This window comes from Maylandia zebra, linkage group LG23, assembly GCF_041146795.1.
Source record: "Maylandia zebra isolate NMK-2024a linkage group LG23, Mzebra_GT3a, whole genome shotgun sequence".
In the NCBI taxonomy this organism is placed as follows: Eukaryota; Metazoa; Chordata; class Actinopteri; order Cichliformes; family Cichlidae; genus Maylandia; species Maylandia zebra.
This window is the reverse complement of record NC_135188.1, coordinates 31,150,640-31,171,574: the sequence shown is the minus strand read 5'-3', so window position 1 is coordinate 31,171,574 and position 20,935 is coordinate 31,150,640. Positions and strand designations below refer to the sequence as shown.

General features: G+C 40.3%; 1 protein-coding gene across 2 annotated transcripts; it reads right to left on the bottom strand.

Moving 5' to 3' along the window:
• Positions 1 to 570: 570 nt before the first annotated feature.
• On the bottom strand, positions 571 to 20,638 carry LOC101486579 (vascular endothelial growth factor C). Of its 2 annotated transcripts, XR_013095812.1 has the most exons (9): positions 20,624 to 20,638; positions 18,782 to 19,854; positions 11,090 to 11,330; positions 9,146 to 9,336; positions 7,995 to 8,125; positions 7,778 to 7,874; positions 5,573 to 5,707; positions 5,005 to 5,206; positions 571 to 1,729 (listed from the first exon to the last, which is right to left on the bottom strand). XR_013095812.1 is itself a non-coding variant. In XM_004570160.4 (8 exons), the coding sequence occupies exons 1-8, from the start codon at positions 18,881 to 18,883 to the stop codon at positions 1,618 to 1,620; spliced, it is 1,215 nt and encodes a 404-aa protein (XP_004570217.1). In that variant the 5' UTR covers positions 18,884 to 19,854; the 3' UTR covers positions 571 to 1,617. The 2 variants fall into 2 exon arrangements, 1 of the variants encoding a protein (XP_004570217.1); XM_004570160.4 differs by lacking the exon at positions 20,624 to 20,638 and having other exon boundaries at positions 7,774 to 7,874.
• Positions 20,639 to 20,935: the final 297 nt, after the last annotated feature.

Below are 20,935 nucleotides of genomic sequence, written 5' to 3'. Positions count from 1 at the left end.
TTAACCCAGACATAGTAAGAGTGAGAAGGCTGAAGAGGAGGGAGAAGAAGAAATGAGAGACCACATAAATAGTCAAATTTCCCCCACAGGTGTCTGTGTAACTAAATAATGCATTTTTCATGCATTATGGCTTTTAAAGGCACCAGTAACAATCTTCCAACTCATTTTGTCAATTATTATAGTATATATGTATTATATTTATGTATATTTAGATGCAGAAAATGGAAAGCAATGTAGCAGAACATTGTGCAATAAAATACATATTATACCTACTGTATTTCCTTGGCTTTAGAAAAATTTGTTTTAATTTAAAAGCAAACCAAAAAAATGATTAAATTAGCACATCTACAGCACAGACATATTAGACAGACAGGGCTTTAAATCTCTACTTCAGAACTACTTTTAAATATTAAAGCATGATAAAGTTCTCTATATCTATATAGCTCAAAACTGCAATAATTACCACAATGCAATAAATATATGTTGTTTTTAAAAGAGCATTCTATGTGTCAAAATAACCTATTAGAAAGAATATTTTGCAGGGTAGAAAAAAGTAAAAAGACATGTAAATTGTTTTGTTCTACAACAATATTTAGTTATGAGTGACTTAAATACAGAATGTTACAAATCACTTTTTTAAATATGACAAAATTTAAATATGTACAAATAACATTATTTGGAGCATGTGAAGTTAAATTAGTAGAACACCCAGAACTGTACCCAAATGTTAACTTCAGTCACGACTGGATTCAACCATGCATGAGAGAAATCTTCAAAAAGCAGCGCTGCAGTAGAGGCAAGTATTAACTGGTAAATATAATAACAGTTGGGAGTGTTTCAGTTATCATTTGATTTAACAGGGTCTGGTATGTAACCTCTACTGAAACAGCACTAGAGCTTTTTTTCATATAAAATACAGTTTTATCATCAGTCTAATTAAAAAAAACAAAACCCTTTCTTCAAAGTAAAGTATGACTATAAGGCCCTAGGGACCGTTCAGTCGCATCCCAAGTATTTCCCTCAGCCCCTCAAGTATCTCGTCTCTCAGGGATGCCAAAGTTTGAAGTTGGCTGAAGCTTTTTTTATTTTTTCAAAAAGCACAGAGTCTACTCTGTTATTATCTTATTCCACTTTCCATTTCACGCAAGTGTGAGCGGTGCCTCTACTGCAGGTTGGTGGCTGGATTTCTTGCTCGAACACGTCGCAAGGATGAATGCTGGCTCAGTCTGATTGGTCCATGTTCACTGTTGTACTTTTAGCTAGTCTCTGGGTTTAATCGGTTGTTTCCAGCTGGGATCATGTTCTAAACAATGTTAAGAAGACAACAGTCCCAGAGAGTCAGATGCCTCTCCACATTGGGCTCCTTTTCACTCTGTGTGGCCGGCTGCTTTGGTCTTTTTGATCAGGGAAGCGCTCTAATCCTCCTTTTGTTGATAGAGAAGCAACACTGCTTCTTGCAGTGGTACTTGCAGTCTGTTGTAAGTCATCACATGTAAATATGTAGGTCCACTTCCTGCCCTTTTGACTAGAGACATTCTCACCTTTCTGACCTTTTGTTTCCAGACTAAACAGCCCAATAAATGGGAGGTATGCAGTCCTGCTCCTGCCTTTGGTTTCTTAATTCCACTCAGACCTCAGGTGGTTGGGGATACATTGACACACTAGGCGGCTGTAGTAAAATCCATCCTGGCACATGCGTCTGGGGTTTCTGCATGGCAACCTGTAACAACTAGAGACAGGAAGGGACAGATCAAGAGAAACAGAGGGGATCAAGAGGTAGTGTAAAAAATAATAGAAAAGGAAAATAAGATAAAGAAAAGAAATGAAAGCAGGAAAAGAAGACAAAGGGGGAAATGAAATGAGAACATCCAGAAAAAGATTTTTGAGAAGGGTGAGGTTGAGAGTGGGAAGATAGGAACAGAAGAGAAATACAAAGGAGATTATTTTTGTCTTGGCATGCTTACTATTGATTATTCAGATCATCATATCCCTTTTGGGCAAACCTTCATCCAAGTTTTGTTTGCATCAAAGGACTCTGTGTGTGAGGAAAAAAAGAGGGAGTACTTTTCCGGGGGGAAGGGGGGGGGGGGGGGGGGATTGAAAACTCTCACTTCAAAATCACAGTAGGTGTACGGTCCTTTGTGAGCCACCTCCTGCGACCAGATGTTAAATCAGACTTAACCTTTTAAAGCCCAAACTATGAAGAAATTACCAGAAAATTATTTTTTTCTTTTTGGTAAATGGAGGGTCTGTTGGACCTTATAGCAAATGTTTTAAATAAAATATTTATGTATGTATGTTTAAGTTTTAATTTCTGTTATATTTACATCTGACATGTTTTTCCTGCAAGTTATTGCTTAAGATGTGCCACATACTAGGATGAAAAATGATGTAAAGTCTCAAAATCCCATATGTGAAATAGGATAAACTAGGCATTAAAGGTTAAGTAAAAAAGTAAGTAAGAAAGTGAGAAAGTGAGCAAGAAAAGAAAAACTACAAAAAAAAAGTGGAATTAGTTTGCTATTTGTGAACTATGCCTGTAAAGTCCGTTCTAAATGACTACTTATCCTTTGTCAAACATAAAAAATGCAAATGTCAGCAAAATAAATTCCAAAACTTAAATGCAGCTTAAGGATTGGTTAATTTAACTTCTAGTTTTTATTTGCGCATCTGAATTAATTTGACTTGTGTGCAAACACTTTAGAGATTCTGCAGGAGACATTTACTGTGTACTTAACTAGGAAGAGACAATTTTTTAAATTTAATTTTAAGTTCCTAGGCAACTCCTAAATGAGGTATTCAGGGCATGGCCCCCTGAGAGGAGGCCCTGGGGCAGAACCAGGATACACTGGGGAGATTACATCTCTTGGCTGACTTGGGAATGCCTTGGTGTCCTCCCCGGAAAAGCTGGAGGCTGAGGGAGGTCATGGGTGTCTCTGCTTATGCTGCCCCCATGTTCCGGACCCAGATAAACAGGATGGATGAATAGATATTTTATGCTTTCATATCATTTTAGATTAAAAAAATGAGTAATAATGACTGAATAGACAAAAGGTGGCTAAAATGGAGGCTACAATTTTCCACAAAGAGTGAATTTATTTCAGCCCCCCTAAGCTCAGAAAATGTAGAAAACTGGCATTAAAGGTCACTTGCACGTAAATCCGTGAACTTTACCACATGGAAGGCCACTAATGTAAAAGCCGAGGTCTGCGGTTGTGTTTTCTTTGTGCCTGTCACTCCATCTGTCTCTGAGCTGGTCTCTGTCTGCTCTGATGGTTGCTCTGCTCACTGTCATCAAGTTCACCCAGTCTCCTTCTCTGTCTCTCTGCAGGCCTCTCGGGTCAGGGGAAGGTTGATCCCTTGCATGCTAACTGTGGGAACCGAGGCATGCACGCAAAACACACGCAAATATTTAGAATGCCTCAAGTCCATAAAAGGTCACATGGAAACATGTGAGCAAAAGAAAATGGAGGGAGATGCTTGTGTGGAATGTTTGACGTCTCCATCGAGAGTTGTTTCTCTTAATGCTCTCACTCTTTCCATGGGCGATGGCACCCCAGTGGGTCACCAGCCATTGGAAGCATCACGTGCAGGAGTAGCTCCCGCAGTGTAAGCCACTGTTTGAGGGAGCAAGTATGGAAGTGGCTGTGTACATATTGTACTCAGATTGCAGCACAACAGTGAAAATCTACACCGTGTGCAAACTCTTTCCAAAATAAAACTCCCATATCCGCAATTCTAAAACACTGAGCCAGTTTACCAGTCGTTAGTGCCAAGTTGTATGTTTTCAGTGATTGTTGTAATCACTCTCCAAGAGATCACCTCCTGCTGTGGTTTGAATAAATGATAAATGATTTCCATTGGCACAAACATATTGTCATGGTCTCCATTTCCTGGTTAAATTTGATTTCTGATCCCTGCTTGGATTTAGCTGATACTGTTCACTTTGTTACTGTCCCCTTTGTCCTCACTTCTTTGTCCTTCTCTGTTTTGTCTGTGTGTTGGCTTCTTTGTGTGTTTCAAGTATTTGTTTTCCCTCCTTTTATTATTGTCACCTGTGTTCAGCTGTTTTCACCTGTAACTAATCAACCCTGTGTGTGTGGTCTGTCTGATATCCTCGTGTTGGTTATGTACCAGCCATGTTATAGTTTTGCAACTTGGAAAAAAGTCCACAGGGTTAGGTTAGGGTTATGGGGTTAGGATTACGATTTGGTGTGCGGTGTTACAGCGTTTCCACGTTTAAAAACTACAACATAACTATATTGTGACTGGTCACTTTTGATGTTGATCCTGGACCAGCATCCAGGAACAACTTTGACACAACAATCAGATTGATTAAACCAGTTTACTGAACTTTGTGTATTTCTGTTTTTTTGGAGCAGGCATTAAAGGCTCAGATTGGTTTATTTAACCCACCTCATTGTTTTATGTTTGTGTCCTTTAAATCTCTTTCAGAGATTTGTGTTCTTAGCCACATGTGTCAGTCAGTGCATTTACATAATACAGAGGAAGTGTTTAGTTGGGGATTTTTCTTTTTACATTGGAACTAAGAAGAGGAATTACTAATTCCAGTGAATTGTTTGGATGACACATGCATAGCAACCAGACTTGGATACTGCTTTTAGTGTGCGTAAGTACACTTTATTGGTGGTTGCATGTTGGATTGTGATTTTAAACCAAGAGGAGGGTATTTTATGTCACATAGAGACAGTGACAGAACAGAAAGTAGTCTGATGCCAGTGGAGGTGTAAGACATCTGTGATTAGTGGTGGATTCAGGTTTTTTAAATACAACAATCAACTATTAACAGATATAATTAAAAACCTAATTAATGTCTTTAATTAAATTTGTCTGTGGTTAAATATTTTCTTTGATCAGATAAGGTTCTCTTGAGTTTAGTTGGCAGACGCCCACAGTGTGGATACCTGAGATGAACAAACCAAACAGTCACTTTGGCTCAAAGCCAGTAGCAGGAGTGGACTTCTGACTGCTTTTTACACCTACCTGCAGGTGTTTGGGTTGAACTTCTTGCCCTGCCGCATGCACGACTCATGACTCTCTCTGCACTGACACAGACAAGTATCTGGGTTCAGAGGCTGGTGTCCGGGACATTCTGCAGCGCACACACAGCCGCAGAGATCATCATCCCACCTCTGGCCAGCAGGGCATGACTTCCCCTCGCCCTGACCTTCGCACTGGCATTCACCTGAGAGAAGATCACCGAGAAAACCGAAGAGGGAGAGGGATTTTATGAATCAAAATGAAACTTTATCATATATTGTGTCACACATGCCTGACAGCACTGTCGGGCTAAGTATTTGATGGTCGTGTTTCTACTTGTAAGACATTTGCATGAAGCTATCTTCCCCAAACTTCCCTGTATCTGTGTATTTTTGTCTCTCGAGCTTGCTCATTTACTGTCAGAGTGATGGCTTCATGGCGCATTTATTGTAAACTGCTCACAGTGAATCCAAAGGCTTGAGGAAAACTTAATTCTCAAGAGCTGCACATTACCATTTTGCACAACGCAGCCAAAACATATTTAAATACAATAAATGAAACCCTTGCTCACAAGTGTTGTGGTCCAGTTTCCAGCCTGGATCACAGCTGGCTTCAGTGAGTCCATTTTGACAGATGCATTCACATGTGGACTCTTCCAGAACCCGATTGGGCCCACAGAGAGCCAGAAGGCCAGAGTCCAGCACTTCTGGAAAACATAAAAAAGTGAAAAATTGTATTCTGTCAGGGTTTTTTTTCTTTTTCAGATTTATGAAATATTGTGCAGAGTCATGATCCCCAGAGGATGAAACACTGTAACTGTGAGGTTGGCATTTTCCCAGGAAGAGAAACAGATTCCTTTAATGTTGTTTCAGGAAGGCCATCCGGTGTTTGGCACTGCCCACTGTGGCGATCCCTTACGAATAAGGGAGCAACTAAAACTAGCTCATCTATACAGACATTTGATGGATTGTCATGAAATATGGGTTAGGGTTAGATGTTCAAGTTCCCCAGAGGATGAAATCTAATGCCTTTGATGGCCTCCTGATTACATTCAGGTCAACATTTTAATCTGTCCAGTACAAAAGATTCCCTGCAGCTGTACCTTGAACTAAGATTTGACTTCATGATATGTCAGCTAAACATCAGCCTGTTAGCATGATAGTATTATGTTTGCAGCCTCCCAAAGTTTAGTGCTTTCATGGCTGTCAGTTTGGCAGGCAGCTACAGGAACTGTGGTTAAGTTGCAGAGAGACTGGCATTTTCTTTTCTTAGGACACATACCTGTGGTAAATCCAAAGAAGAGAATAGTTTTTGGTTTACACTTATACTAATGTTGCCTGTGGAAACAATAGTTCAAAGACGGACCTCTCAGTATAGATCAGATGAACAGCTATGAAAATGATAAACAATAATATATGTCAAGAGAGGTTACTTTAATGTAAAAAAGAGTGGTAGGAACTGTAGTTCACTACATGATTGTACAAGTAAAACGGCACAAAAACATTCCTGCTACAAATGAATAGGCAGTACCTCAGGGAAAGATTTGCCACCCAAACGCCATCATCATCACCATCATCATCATCATCATCTGGGTGTTGTTACTCAGTTTTTTTTTTTTGGTTCACATCCCAAAACGTGCTCAGTGGAAGTTTTTTGTACTATTGTGCATTCCACTTCAGAGCCGTGACCCAATTAAAAGGACATGTCTTGTTTAAAGGACATGCCTGAGTTTAAAAAAACAACACTATTTCTAACACGTTGGAGTGTCCGTGCTGTCCATTACGGAGCCCCACAGGGGACATGGGAGAAAAAAAATTGAGACGGACTTTTGCGAGATCTCGCAAAACTATCTCGGGATCTCGCAAAACTTTTGCGAGATCTCGCAAAAGAAACTCGGGATCTCGCAAAACTTTTGCGAGATCTCGCAAAACTAGCCGCATTCTTCGGACGCCGGCTCGAAGCCGACCGGGAGGTCGAGGCACGATGTGCCGGGAAAGCAGGGTTCCTCCCGGCTGTAGTAGGTCTAGACCTCCCGTTAGCTTCGAGCTAACGGGAAGAATGCGGCTAAAACTTTTGCGAGATCTCACAAAAGTTTTGCGAGATCCCGAGTTTGTTTTGCGAGATCCCGAGTTTGTTTTGCGAGATCTCACAAAAGTTTTGCGAGATCTCGCAAAAGTCCGTCTTAATTTTTTTTCCTCCCATGTCCCCTGCGGGGCTCCGTAGTCCGTACTGCAGAAAGGGTGGGTCAGACAAAAATATCAAACTCTGCAGTGAGATTTTGACCCATGAATTAATCTCTGTTTTTCATGTCATCAAAATGACGCTCAAACTTTGACATCCTCATTTAAAGGCTTTAAGTCAGCCTTGTTCACTGGATTTACCACTTTGGTTTCATTTGCCAAAAAGTTTACTCTTCTATGACTCTTTTTCCACCATTGTAGTTCTGGTACCAATGCAGATCCCATTCTGTGTTGGTGCCTTTTGAGTACCAGGGGCTCAAGAGGATTCAGAACCAATTATTATGTTGCGTCATTAGGAGAAGTTGGGGTAGTGGTCTCCTTGGCTCTGGTGCTAGTCTTTTTTCAGTGCAAAAGGGTGGAGCTAGTTCTAGATTGGCCATCTGCGCCACATCAGTGGAAAAACTGTAATTGTCAGTTTTGTCTATAGTGGGTGTCAACCACATGCTTGAGAACCACTGATGGACTAGACTGAATATGCATCAGCATGAGTAGAAAATGACTAATTTGACCAACATGACTCATGCATGCTTACCTGCCTCTCTCTCAGGGTAGTTTATCGTGTCTGCAGAGACGCACACACAGTTTGCTGGATCCCATAAGCCCGAGGCACAGGCACGTTCAGGAGGAGAGCACCTATCAAAACACAGACACGCACTCACGCTATATTATAAATGCATGGATACACAAAAGAGTGAGTCATGAATGGCTGTAAAGGCACCCACACGTCACTCTTCACCTATCACTCCAACTCACAGGCGATCTGTTGCTGCTCGTCTGATGATGGAGCGGAGTGGCCGCTTGGGGAGGCAATCGCATGAAGTGTGGTTGATGAAGGTTACCGTGACAGCAGTGTAATCCAACCTGGACTGGGATCGTTCCATCAGCTAGGAGTGGGAAGAAGAAAGTTAGACGTGCATGTGTGCATAAAAATCTGCATTGTGGAAGGAATTAGTGTTTGTTCTTTTCTTTCCTGTTCTTCTGCTGCAGTACTGCTGATGTTTAGATGCTGATGTAATTGTTGTAAGATTGTGCAACTGTGCGTGACTCAACTGTGTATATTGTCTTAACATCATGTCCATTTGCAGCCAAAGGCTGTCCCACTGGAGTAGGGTGTGTTGTGATACAGACAAGCTGGTTACATAAATGGGCAGATTGGTTTCTGTCCTCTTTCCTGATGCAGTTTGTGGCGCAAGAGCATAAAATCTGGAGCAGAGTGTTAAATAATTCAAGCGCTGAAGAGTGTACAAGATACGGTGGCCCTGAGAGGCCAAACGGCCTGCAACTTAAGAAAACACCAGCAATAAGAAAAACGCTGCAAAAGCACACAAAACACAAAATAGGAAAAATGACAACGGAAATAGGAAAAACTAAAACAGAAATAGGAAAAAAAAGCTGATTTCCAAAAGTACAAAGGAAGTGTTTCTGGGGAGACAATAACCCGACAGACCAGTTGTAGGAACCAAAATATGTTAAGTATTGTGCTGGGAGACACTTAAAAAAGTGGAGGATTTATCGGTTTTGTGAGGAAAGAAAAGATGAGAGGTAAGTGTGTTAACCTAACCATTAACCCAAAAATCTGTCATCAGTATTATATGAATCATGATAAAACACGCCTACCATGTTTTGGGTTCCTGGAACTGGTCCGTCAATGGTTATTGTCCCCCCAGAAACACTTCCCTTATATTTTTTCCTATTTCCCTTGTTGTTTTTCCCTATTTCTGTTTTGTTTTTTCCTATTTTTCTGTTGTCGTTTTTCCTATTTCCATTGTGTTTTGTGTGCTTTTGCAGCATTTTTCTTATTGCTGGTGTTTTCTTAAGTTGCAGTCTGTTTGGCCTCTCAGGGCAACCATAACAAGATGTTAGATACAAGGAGGTAAAATAGAGACTCCGGGTGCATGGCTTACCGTCTTGTTCACAAGAGCGTAACTTGTATTTGTGCAGTAAAAAGCTTCGTTGTTGCAGCATCCACTGCAACGATGCAGTGCCACACAATGAGGGAGGTAGAATTGACTGGTGGATTCTGGGTATTCTTTAGCGACTTCAATGCACACCTCTCTGGGCTGGCACGAGGTTCGTTGGATCTCCTCCAGGATGACTGAAAATACAGCCAACAATGCATGACAACAGGAACTGCACCCCTCTGTGAAGGCCACACCAGACATCTTTGAACCACACCTTCAGTTTAATTCTAAAATTACTTAAACACAATCTGAGATGCTTATAGCTTAAAGATCCACCTTTAGCAACATTCACTTCAAGCAACGGTATTCTGTATGGCTTTATTAGTCGGTTACATCATTATGGAGGAATTTGGACCCACGCTTCTTTACAGTGGTGCTACATTTCATTGAGGTTTGCGGGAATTCAGCTCTCTTAAGTTCCCAGCACAGCATTTCAGTGGAGCTGAGGTCTGGACTTTAACTGGGTCGTTACAACGCCTTGATTATTTTCTTTCTCTGTCATTCTGTTGTTGACTTGCTGCTATGCTTGGGGATCACTGCCCCTTACATCATCTGGTTTGGGCCAAGCTTTAGGTGTGGGACAATGGCTTCACATTTGACTCTAGAACACTTTACAGAGGAGTTGATGGTTGACTCAGTGACTGCAGGGTGCGAGGTCCTTTGGCTGCAAAACAAGCCTAAACCATCACACCTCCACCTCCGTTCTTGACAGTCAGTATGAGGTGTTTGTGCTGATATGCTGGGTTTTCTGTCTATCACTTTGGTCTTGTCTGTCCAAAGCACAGAAGTCTTCTGATTTGTTCAGATGCAACTTTGCAAACCTAAGCCATGCTGCCATGTTTTTTCAGAGAGAAGAGGCCTTCTCCTTAAAACAGTTTCAAACACATCATACATAATTGTACTGTATCTTTAATATTGAACATGCTAACTGAGACCTGTAGAGTCTGAGGTGTGTTTTTTTCACTCTAGGCATTGCATGGTCTGACCTTGAGGCATCAATTCTTTGGATGAGTGGAGGCTGTCTTGAATGTTTTCCACTGGTGAGTAATCTTTCTCACTGTAAATTGTTTGGAAATGGCTTTGCATCCCTTTCCAGACTGATGGGTAGCAACAATTGCCTCTCTAAAGATCATTGCTGATGTCTTTCTTCCCTGGCATTGTGTGAACACACACCTGAATGCGGCAGATAAGCAAACTTCCAAAATTTCAGCTTTTCTCTAGAGGTGGTCACACTTGCTGATGATCAGTTAATCATGTGCACTTGATTAGCAGTGCCTGGCTGCTACTTCCCCTTTTAATTCTTATGGAAGCGGTAAGGGTGTATTCAGGGTTTTACATACTGCTTCTGCATGTGGGTTTTTTTTTTTTTTTTGAGATAGTGAAATATTTCACGTGTTGTTGTTCACATATTTTTCCACATGAGTGTATAAACACCCACCTGAGGATTCAGAAACCACATTTGGGATAATTCTCGCCACAATTTGTTTCTGCAGAAGCACATTTTTGACATACAGCTGCTCAGTGAACACAACAGTAATTTCCATTGTATGCTGGTAATTATAGGTAGATTCTGTTTGTTTCCCCCTTTCTTCGTTTTTCTGTTTATTAGAGGTTTTAGGGAGAGGAAATGCTCATTCTCTGCAATACCAGCTACTTTTTCTGTCTCCAGTACAATGAAATCCATCTGTTAGTCCTTAAAAAACACAATTGTGTGGTTATGTCACTGCTACATTTTTTCCACTTTGCCAGTCTGTTCAAGTATTTCAGACTGCTGTGATTGAAAGGCTGACATTAGCAGCAATAACACTGTCTTGACTTCCACAAATCTAATGATTCTGAAGAAATAATAATAAACAGACTACCTCTGTGCAAGCCATCAGTGTTTACCTCGCCAAGTGTCATCAACTTTGTAAAGAGCCTCCTCCCTCATCGGAACCCACATGTCCTGATTGTTAGCGTTGAGTAAAGGGCTCATTGAAGATGTGGATAAAGATGATGAAGAGGGGGATGAAGAGCTGTGCCATGACCTCTTCTTTAGGCACTGCTGAATCACACTGTATTCAGGGTATAGGAACTGTAGAAGGTCATCCACACTTTTTATTGTCTCCAAACTGAGCTGGTCATTTGACTGCAACAGAGCATGGGGGGAAAGAAGAATAGAGAAATTATACTTTTTACATATGTAGTCAGCACAAAGAGTAAAAAGAGTTATGTAGACAGAAAATGAACCTAAAAGATGATAAACAAACGTCACAAATCTTGCAGTTAAGAGGGTGTTTTGGTTGTGTAATAAAATAGAAATTATTTAAAAACACTCTTTTTATAGTTTGGCTTCAGAACGATTTAGTTGTGTATTTTTGGTGAAAAATGGTTTGATACAGTGGAATTTACAGCATGGAGTTTGCTGGTTTGTTCTGGGTAAACAGTGAATACCTCAGCTGCCAATGTGTTGTAACATGTTGTTTTTGGCTACTGTTAGTTAAGAGCATGCATGTCCTCTCTTCACCTGCACACACTGCTATTTTTTAATGACAAAAAAAAAAGAAAAAAAATCCAAAGCAGGAAAACTTAATTTGAGAATACACATAGGGTATACATAAGTCTACAAATAAATACACAGTATATATAGCACTATGTAAAAGTCTTGAGTCACCTTCATTTCTTTGTATTTTGCTAGGAAATTGGGAAATAGGTGCAGCGATTTATTGAAATAACAACAGAGTTTGTGCAATTCTAACAAGCTTGAAAGTCAATATTTAGTATGACCACCTTTATTCTTCAACACAGTCTGAACTTAAGAGAGTTCAGAGTGTGTTGAATAATAAAGGCACACTCTTCTAATTTCTATAAGTAGTCTTCAGGAATAGTTCTCCTGGCTTCTTGAAAGACATCCAAAGCTCTTCTTTGGATGTTTCTGCCTTTTGTTCTGTTCTCTGTCAACATGATCCCACACTGCTTCAACAGTGTTGAGGTCCGGGCTCTGGGGAGGCCAATCCATAACTGATAGTGTTCCACTGTGTGTTTTATGTATCCAGGTATGGTTTTACTGCACTGGGAGTGGGTTTTTCATTGTCTTGCTGAAAAATTAAGGTATTGCATGGTGGATCTAAATCTGATGGCACTTTTTTTGCATACAAGATTCCATCACTTTTGATAGTCCCCAAAACAAGTGGTTGAAATGCAGCAAAACCATGACAGAGGCTCCACCGTGTTTTATAGATGGGCACTCACCGTCCTACCTCTCTCCTAACCTCCAACATATCAGTTATGATTTGAATGAAACCTTTAACATTTGGATTCATCACTCCACCACATGTGTTGCCCCCTGTTTTCACTCCAGTTCTTGTATAATGTGGCATACCTAAGCCTTTCCTCCCTGTTTCTCCACCTTAAGCCTTCTTGACAGCCACCCTTCCACTGAGATTATTTCTGATGAAGCTTCAGTGAACAGAAGATGGATCAACTGAAGGTCCAGATGCATCTCTTAGGTCCTGTGTCAGGTCTTTGATTGCTTTCCTTCATATTTCTTAAGGACATGACTTTCAGATATGGTTCATCTGCTGTAGATAGGTTTTAAGCCTGGCACTTCTTTTTTCCTCCACTTGTATAGTTTCCCCTAGTTGTTTCAAGACATTGCACATCGTGCTAAAGAGCCATTTTATGCCTGTCAAACTGTGTCATCTTTGGCATTTTTCATAGATTTGGCTACAAAAATGAGAACAAGTTTTGTGTTTTTGTGACAGCTGCTGGTAATAAAGTGCCTAAAGATACAATTTAAAAGTGGTTCTTTGCTAAGTTGTCTTTTATGTGCAGACAAAACACTGCTTAATCCCTTCAGTTAGGAGCCTTTTTATGCTTGAATGATTCATAGGTCAGTCTCAACTGGCTTAACAAACAAAAAACATTCATCTGAAAATTAGCAGGTACACAGACAATAAGTGAAAAAGCAGCCAATGTCCAAAGAAAAACTTTGAAAGAACTTCAGAAATCCTGGATAACTATAGCTCAATGGCACTTTAAAAAAACTACAAGAAAGTCTGGCTGCTTAGAAGGAAAATATAAAGAATTGAGGGGTGACTCAATGGTTTTGCGTAGTACTGTATGAATCATCCAGAGTTACTCTACTATAATCTAAAAACAAAAGACAGAGCTGGAAATGAGCATAACAGGTCAGCTTCCATTGAAGCCTCCTATGTAAGAGCTTTTGGAGTTTACTCTAGGACAACACTGGGCCTCCTTAAATAGACAAACGTAATGGAGATTATTCAATGTGGTGGATGAGATCCATACAGTAAATCAGTTTAAAGCAGATATCACTCTATAAACCCTTCCAGCTGTGAGTCATTCCCTTAATGATTTTCCCGCCATCATGATAAACGACTCTCTTCTGTTTTAATAGAGTAGATGAAAGATGAGAGATTAACGGACTAATAGACGCTGCTGTATTATCTGACTAAATGTCAGCAGGGAGTTGGTCTTTGAGTGTCACATTTGAAGTCTTCCTGGGAACATGGGTGGGTTGTTTAATTTCCCAGGCTGAGAGAGAGCAGACTGGCACAGCTGGCACTGCCTAAACAGAAACTGGATCTCTGCAGTGTTATCACTATTTCCATTTATCTCTTTCTGTCTGCCTCCCCCCTCCTTTTTCATTTCCCTCCATCCGTCTTAACAAATATCAACATACTTTACTGTCATTATTAACCTCCCCTTCATAGCAGTTTTTTATGTCCACCTGTTACTATAAATATGGAATTCTGAATTTAGTGTAAAAACAAAACTGCATAAAAATCTGTATACACGAAGCTCCAGCTTGATGATCCATGACAACTTCATGGTGCCACTACTGGAAATAAGAGATGCTGTTTTTAGACCATATCTGCTTTTGAGATACCTAAGTTAAAAGAACCAACACTGGTCTTGTTTCCACCTCAGTGAACCCAGAACCTTTAATCCCAGCAACTTTTTTAATGTTCTTTCAGACAGTTGTTTGTCTGTGTTTCTCCCCAGTCTCTAAAGGCCTGTAGACAGCTGTTTTTACACATGAGACTCCTTTGCACTCCGTCATCCCCTGAGCTGTGCCACACGTGTAACTTTTGTTTTGGATGGAAATAGCTGTCAGGTGATATAAATCTATCTGACAGCCATTTTGCACATTTATAAACTATAAAATAGAGCTGAGTGCATTTCTAAAAATATAGTTGATCAACTTCAGCAGAACAGAAAAGAACATACTTGCCCTGTTTGTACGGAATTAATTCAAGGATCTTTTGATTTCCTATTAATCTTTTGACCAACCTAGGTTGCTATTTAAAACCAGTAGAAAGAAAAGTTTGTGGTATATTTACTGTAGAATTGTTTAGCGCTGTACTTCTCATTACAGAGCAGATGACAGACTTTTCTCTCTCATTTTGCCCTTTTTCTCCTGCTCTTCCTCCTCTCTTGCATTGTTAGTTGATCACATAACATGAGGTAATCGCTAAGGGACCGTGAAGTCATAATTGACTGATCTTGCATCCATTGTGTCTAACATCAGGCATTGCTGGCATATAGACACACACATGTGCACACACCCATTCATTTCTCACTCTTATTATTATTGCTGTTGTTGTTAGTAGCTGTAGTAGTAGTAGTAGTAGTAGTAGTAGTAGTAGTAGTATTACAACCACATTAAGTCTGAAGTTATTGTGACTTAAACAGAGTTTAAAAAAGATACATACACGTATGGAAAAAGTGCTCAGAAGAAAAACAAGTCCTCTATCTTAAGCGTGAAAAGCACTATGACTCATTGTTGTCATAGATGTTTTTGATAAGTCTGAAGTTTTTCACTTATGCACCGAGCAGCTTCCACTAAATGAGGTCTACTTTCCTAGAGCAGGAAACCAAACACCGAACCATTTCCTGGCTGGCTCGTAAACAGCCTTTGTTGTCAGGTAAACTTTCAAAACCATGCTGACTTTTGTTTTTTTCTTTCTTTAGTCATAACTTAATAACATCACAGAAACAAGCAGTTGCTTTACAAAACAAGACAAAAAAGTTGTGTAAAACAAATGCATTATATAAATGCATATCTTCTAATTTTGTGTAATGAAAAGCAAATGATAACCTCTATATTTAGAAATCTACTCCATGTTTCTGTGATCATACTATTTGTATGATTTATTAATAAGTTGCTTTCTAGAGGCTGCAAGGATTCTTCTTATAACTGGTTCTTAAAGTTTCTTATAATTTGTGTTTTAAGCTTTTGAAGGATTTAGGTGTCCCACAGGGATCAATACTTGGCCCCCAGCTGTTAATGTTATACATTAATAAGTTATATTACAATATAACTTATTAATTAAATATAATAGTTATATTGTTATACAATATAAATTATCTGATAATATCACACAATCTAAACATTTTACAAAGGAACATCAAATGTTCACTTCTATGCGGATGATACCATCTTGTGTGCAGCCAGCTCTATGGTGAGGAATCTTCATGTTTTAAGTTTTCACTGAAAGAAAAACTGTTTGCACTTGACTACTGTTAGTTAGTTTTGGAGTATGCATTTGCATTCAAGCACCTAAGAAGATGGTGTTTTCTTTAATCTTAAGTGCATTACACTTTTTTTTGTTTACATAGTATACAAAAATGATGCCACTTTCTTTAGGTTCTGATAAATCTACCAAATTTGATTCACATGATACAATCTGGTGGGAAACTAAATATATTCCATGACTCAGTAAAGTAAAGTAAAGTAAAGTAAAGTGTGCGTGTTAGTCCCCATAGGGAAATAGTTCCTCTGCATTTAACCCATTCACCCAGTGAAGCAGTGGGCAGCCACCAATGCAGCGCCCGGGGAGCAGCGTGTAGGGACGGCACCTTGCTCAGGGGTACCTCAGGGTAGCCGTTCAGTGGAGTCGAACCTCAGTAGCTTGTAGAAGAAACTTTGCCAGCAGTAACTGGAAGCAATTGTTTTCTCTATGACTATCAATCACATGCATTTTTGTGGAGGAATTCTCTTTATAGTGCCCCATATATTGAGGTTTGTGGACATTTGTTTTTACGCTACTTGCTTCATCTCCCACACAATTTTTTTTAGGTTGAGGCCTGGACTTTAACTGGACTAAAGCATTTTATTGTTTTTATTTTATTTTAATTTATTTTTAGCCATTTTATTATAGTCACTGCTCTATTTGGGCTCATTGTCCTCTTACATCAATGGTTCCCAAACTTTTTTTGCTTGGCCCCCCTTTGTTTAGTAAACAATTAAGCAAATACGAGTAATCTGCAATAAATTACAGGTAGTAAGGAAATACACTACTAACTCTTTTACGCTACGTCCACACCTACACGGGTGTTTTGGAAAACGCAGCTGTTTCGTCCACACGTAAACGGCGTTCCAAATCACCGAAAACTGAGATTTTTTAAAACTCCCTTTTTGCGTTTACGTGTGGACGAGCAATACAGAGTTTGTCACACAACATCACGCTGTGCCACGTTATTGTTTACATGAGATGAATTGCAGAATGGCAGATAGTCAGATTAACAGTATTTTGTTTCTATCTTCAGGTTTTACACATGAAGTTACTGTCCCTCTATTTAGAAAGGCAGAGGCATCACGGTGTAATTATTTTACATGCAGTTGTTTTTTTCCTGTGTAATAATATTCAACATTACTATCAATACATTTTTCAAAAAATGCCTCTCTGTGCAAAATGGGTTTAAAAACATAAACAGCTGTAGGATACTGTTTGTCCGTGATTTAGACAGGGGGAACAAATTGTGGCAGGATCAGCCTCATATTATCTGTATCCCACTGTAACTTTACTGTATAAAGAGCTAACATCTCCAAAATGTCAGGAGTAATTAATCATTACAACAAGTGTTTGTGAGTTAGGGTAAAAGGGAAAACCAATCATGCAGCAGAGACCTACCTTGGCACTTGTGCAGGTGAACCCAAAGGGAAAAATATGCTTCACCATATTTTCTAGTCTTTGGCTTAGAATGAAGTTGGTTTGGAAACATATTCAGCTATGCTTTATCTCCTGCTTTGCGTTTGTGTGGTGCTAGCAGTGTCCGAGCATTGTCCCCCCCCCCCCCCCCCCCCCCCCCCTTGGCATACCACACACCCCCCCCCCCCCACCCCCCCCTGCAATGGCTCTGCGCCCCCCTTAGGGGGCGGGCCCCACACTTTGGGAAGGTCTGTCTTACATGATTCAGTTTGTTTGACCACTAAAACCAAGCTTTGGCTGTTGGACAGATTCACATTCAACTGCAGAATACTTTGGTATACAGAGGAATACATGGTTGACTAAATGACTGGAAGGTATCCAGGTCCTGTGTCTGCAAAATAAGCACAAATCATAACTCTTCCGCCACCATGCTCAAGTTGAATTTCCTGTGACGTCCCAGGATTGTGACATAGTGACAAACATAACATAATTATTATTAATGGGATGACTGTGGCTCAAGAGGTAGAGTGGGTTTTCATCTCAGAAGGTCAGTGGCTTAATCTCCGGTGGTTCAGGTGTGCATCCTTGCGTGTCAAAGTATCTTTGGGCAAGATATTGAACCCCAAGTGGCCCCACTATATCCTTTTTAGTGTGAATGTTGGGTTTAAAGCACTTATGCACTTTATTTTTCATTTGACTGTATGTATTTTATGCTATTGAAGTATGCCAGTGTACCACAAGAATGAACACTGTGTTTTTCCCCTAAAACATAATTGTATTTATTTTCCAGTTGAACATTTTAATGGCCATTGTTATGCTCATGATGCCATTATTGAAAGCTTATTCCAAACTCCATTTAGACAAAATGTTTGGTTTTCACTGCATTACTTATCTGTAATGTTCCTACTCTGCACAATAACAAAATTCAGGCTAAAGCAAGGCATCACTGAGCTCCTTGCATTTTGTTAAATAGCTTATAGTGTGAAAACACATCATGAAGGAGCAAAACAATTGCTGGAAGATTTAATATTCACAATTTGATGACATATATGAGACAGCTACAACAATAGCTAGTTGAAGTTCTGCAAAAGTTACATGTCCCAAAAAGTCACTGTTGGTTGGAAGGCATCAGGTTAGCTGTGTGTTTTTTTTTATTTTATTTTTTTTTATTAAGGACATGCTATCAAGCTTAATCAAGTTTAAAATGAACAACTGGAAGTTGTTAGGTTTATATACCCCATGTGGATTTTATTGATTTTATGATGACTCCATTGTGTAAACCACTGTGATTGTTGGAAATGTTGCTTGTGTAAAAAAGATTACATCTGTGAGATTGCCTAAGTAAATACAGCTTAAATAACGCAATCCTTACAAAACGTATTCTCACATATAATGTTTCAGTGCTGACGGTGCAGAGGACAATCTCAACAGTTGGGCAATCTGCTGTCTGTGTCTACGTATCAAGCACATAGGTTAATGGTTCTTTAATACTATTTCTATAACATCTGTGTGCCATCCATGGAAGCATCTACAATTCTTTGTTCATTCAGCTTTTTCTCAAAAATGTTCATCTGTATGGAATCGATTGTAAGAAAAACTAACATAATTATCATGTTGTGAGGTGTGAAGTGTAAATACTTACCTGTGTGCCCATGTCTCCAGATTGGTAATAGTCTGTATAGTCTTGTCCTGAGCACAAATTGCTGATATTAAGCATCCATAGGAGCACAGCTGGTATCCACATAGTGAGGATATAGAGAGAAGGGGGGGAAGGAGAGGAGATGTCAGGACAGAGGAAGAGGAAGTTGGCGGATTTAAAGCTTGATGTAAAGAGAAAGCCAGGAAGGAGGAGAGGAAGGTGGAGGATAAGGAAAGAGGTTTCCGCAGATTTTATAGGTATCTCTCAGCTCCTCTCTTCATTCTATCCTGGGACGAAGTTGCTCTTCTGGCACAGGTTGGTTAAATTTGGGAAATCAGCTGAATAAATCATGATGAGGAAATCTACTCCTCTTCCTCGTGTCAAACCACAGCTCGTTCTCGTGCACGCTCTCTCTCTCTAGCCTCTCCTGTCGTCTCGCTGCTCTTCCATTCTTGCCGTTGGCCGTGATGTCAGGTGTCTGTTAGTCGCTGTTTGTCTCAGTTTTGTCTTCACTTTGTCTCCTCTTTATATCTTTCTTGGCCTTGGCCTGGACCTACTCCTCGGTCTCTGGCCCTTTTTTGTTTGCTGACTCTCGCATTTATCTCCCTTTTTCCTCTCTCCAGCCTTGGTCGTCCTTGTCAGTCTCCTTTCCTCGCCCTTCACACTTGTGTACCTCCTCGCCTTTTTTATCTGTATTTTTTTCCTCGTCTTTGCACAACAGCTGTGCTCTTCCCTCCCTCCTCTCTCTCTCTCTCTCTCTCTCTCTCTCTCCCTCAGATTATTTCTGACTCTTTATCTGTCTCCTCTTTCTTCCCCAGAAAGCTTCAGGGCACAGCTCTGTCTGTCTGTCTCTCTGGATTTCCCCCCTCCTGCTTTCTGAATCAGTCCCAACTTTTCTGTCAGGGTGTGTGATCCTTAGAAAAGCATCAAAGGGAGTTGAAACAATAGAAAGTGGCTTATTTAAAATCCTGCCCTGAAAAAAAAAATAGAAGAGAAAAAAAAAGAAAGGAAAGAGTCAGTCGTTTTAAGTTCCAGTCCAAACAGAGTGAACATGCGTCCTGTTCACAGGCGTCCTGCTGGAGTGAATGAGACAAACAAGAATGGCTTGTATTTAATGGGCGGGGTAAAGGATTTGAGAGACATGGTTTGTACAGCTGATTATACTGACCCCCGCCACCCAGCCCAGAAATTGCAGGCTATGCAGCGCCTGGGCACTGGCACATTTTCCCTTAGCAGATGCCATCATCTTCTTTATTTTAAGATTTAAATTCACTGGACAGACTGTTTCCCCCCCGCTGCTGTGGGTTCTATAATTTGATTCTCTCAGACACATAACACGCTGAACTGTCACTTTTTAAAATCAGATTATCCTCCCACATTCCCCATCACTCTTCTGTTTCTCACACAGTTGTTATCGTGACATCTTTTGTCATTCTGTCTCTGTAATTCCTGGTAACGGGAGCAGCTGCTGGTGGGGAAGAAAAAAATGCGCATGTTCGCTCACCTGGGAGTGATGAATGTGAGTTTCCTAACTGCAGCTCTAAGTGCCTTTTTATGAGCTCCTAATACCTTTGCTGCCTCTCTCTCTCTGGTTTATCTCAGCTGCCCCCAGTTCCTGTCGATTTCTCTTCACCCCCATGAGCACTATTTCTTTGTCAGGACTAGTCTGTGTGTGTGAGAGGCACATATGAAGCTCTCACACCTGCAGCTCACAGCCTTTTCTGACATTTTTTACCCCTCTCAGGTTCCATCTTTGCCTTTTCTTCACTCTGGCTTTCACTTTTTTTCCTGACCACCTCTGGTTTTGTCCCTTACAGGTCCTAAAAAAAGACAAACTTTACATACCTCCTTAACTATACTGCCCCAAGGCTGTGGGCATGTGTGTCACGGAGCAGCAGGAGGAGGAGGAGGAGGAGAAGAAGGAGAGAGGAACAGCAGAAGGAGCTTTTATCTTTTTCTATATTCTGAAATCTTTTTTTCCACTTTCCCCCTTTACCGACAACTATAAAGTAAATTATGGGGATGTCAGGCAGACAGACGGTATATAGAAGTGGAGAAAAGGCAGGAGGAGGAGGCAAAGAGAGGTGTGTCTGGGAAACGCTCGAATGAGAAAACATCCGATTTTTGGGCCAGTCACTGCCAGCCTTTTGAAGGATT

What these genes read in the sequence shown, in the direction of transcription:
- LOC101486579 (XM_004570160.4), bottom strand. Translation starts at nt 18,883, where the DNA reads ATGTGGATACCAGCTGTGCTCCTATGGATGCTTAATATCAGCAATTTG. An exon ending in CTGGAGACATGGGCACACAG is followed by an intron (nt 11,331 to 18,781) that starts GTAAGTATTTAC and finishes GCTCTGTTGCAG; the next exon opens with TCAAATGACCAGCTCAGTTT. An exon ending in GAAACTGGACCACAACACTT is followed by an intron (nt 5,207 to 5,572) that starts GTGAGCAAGGGT and finishes ATCTTCTCTCAG; the next exon opens with GTGAATGCCAGTGCGAAGGT.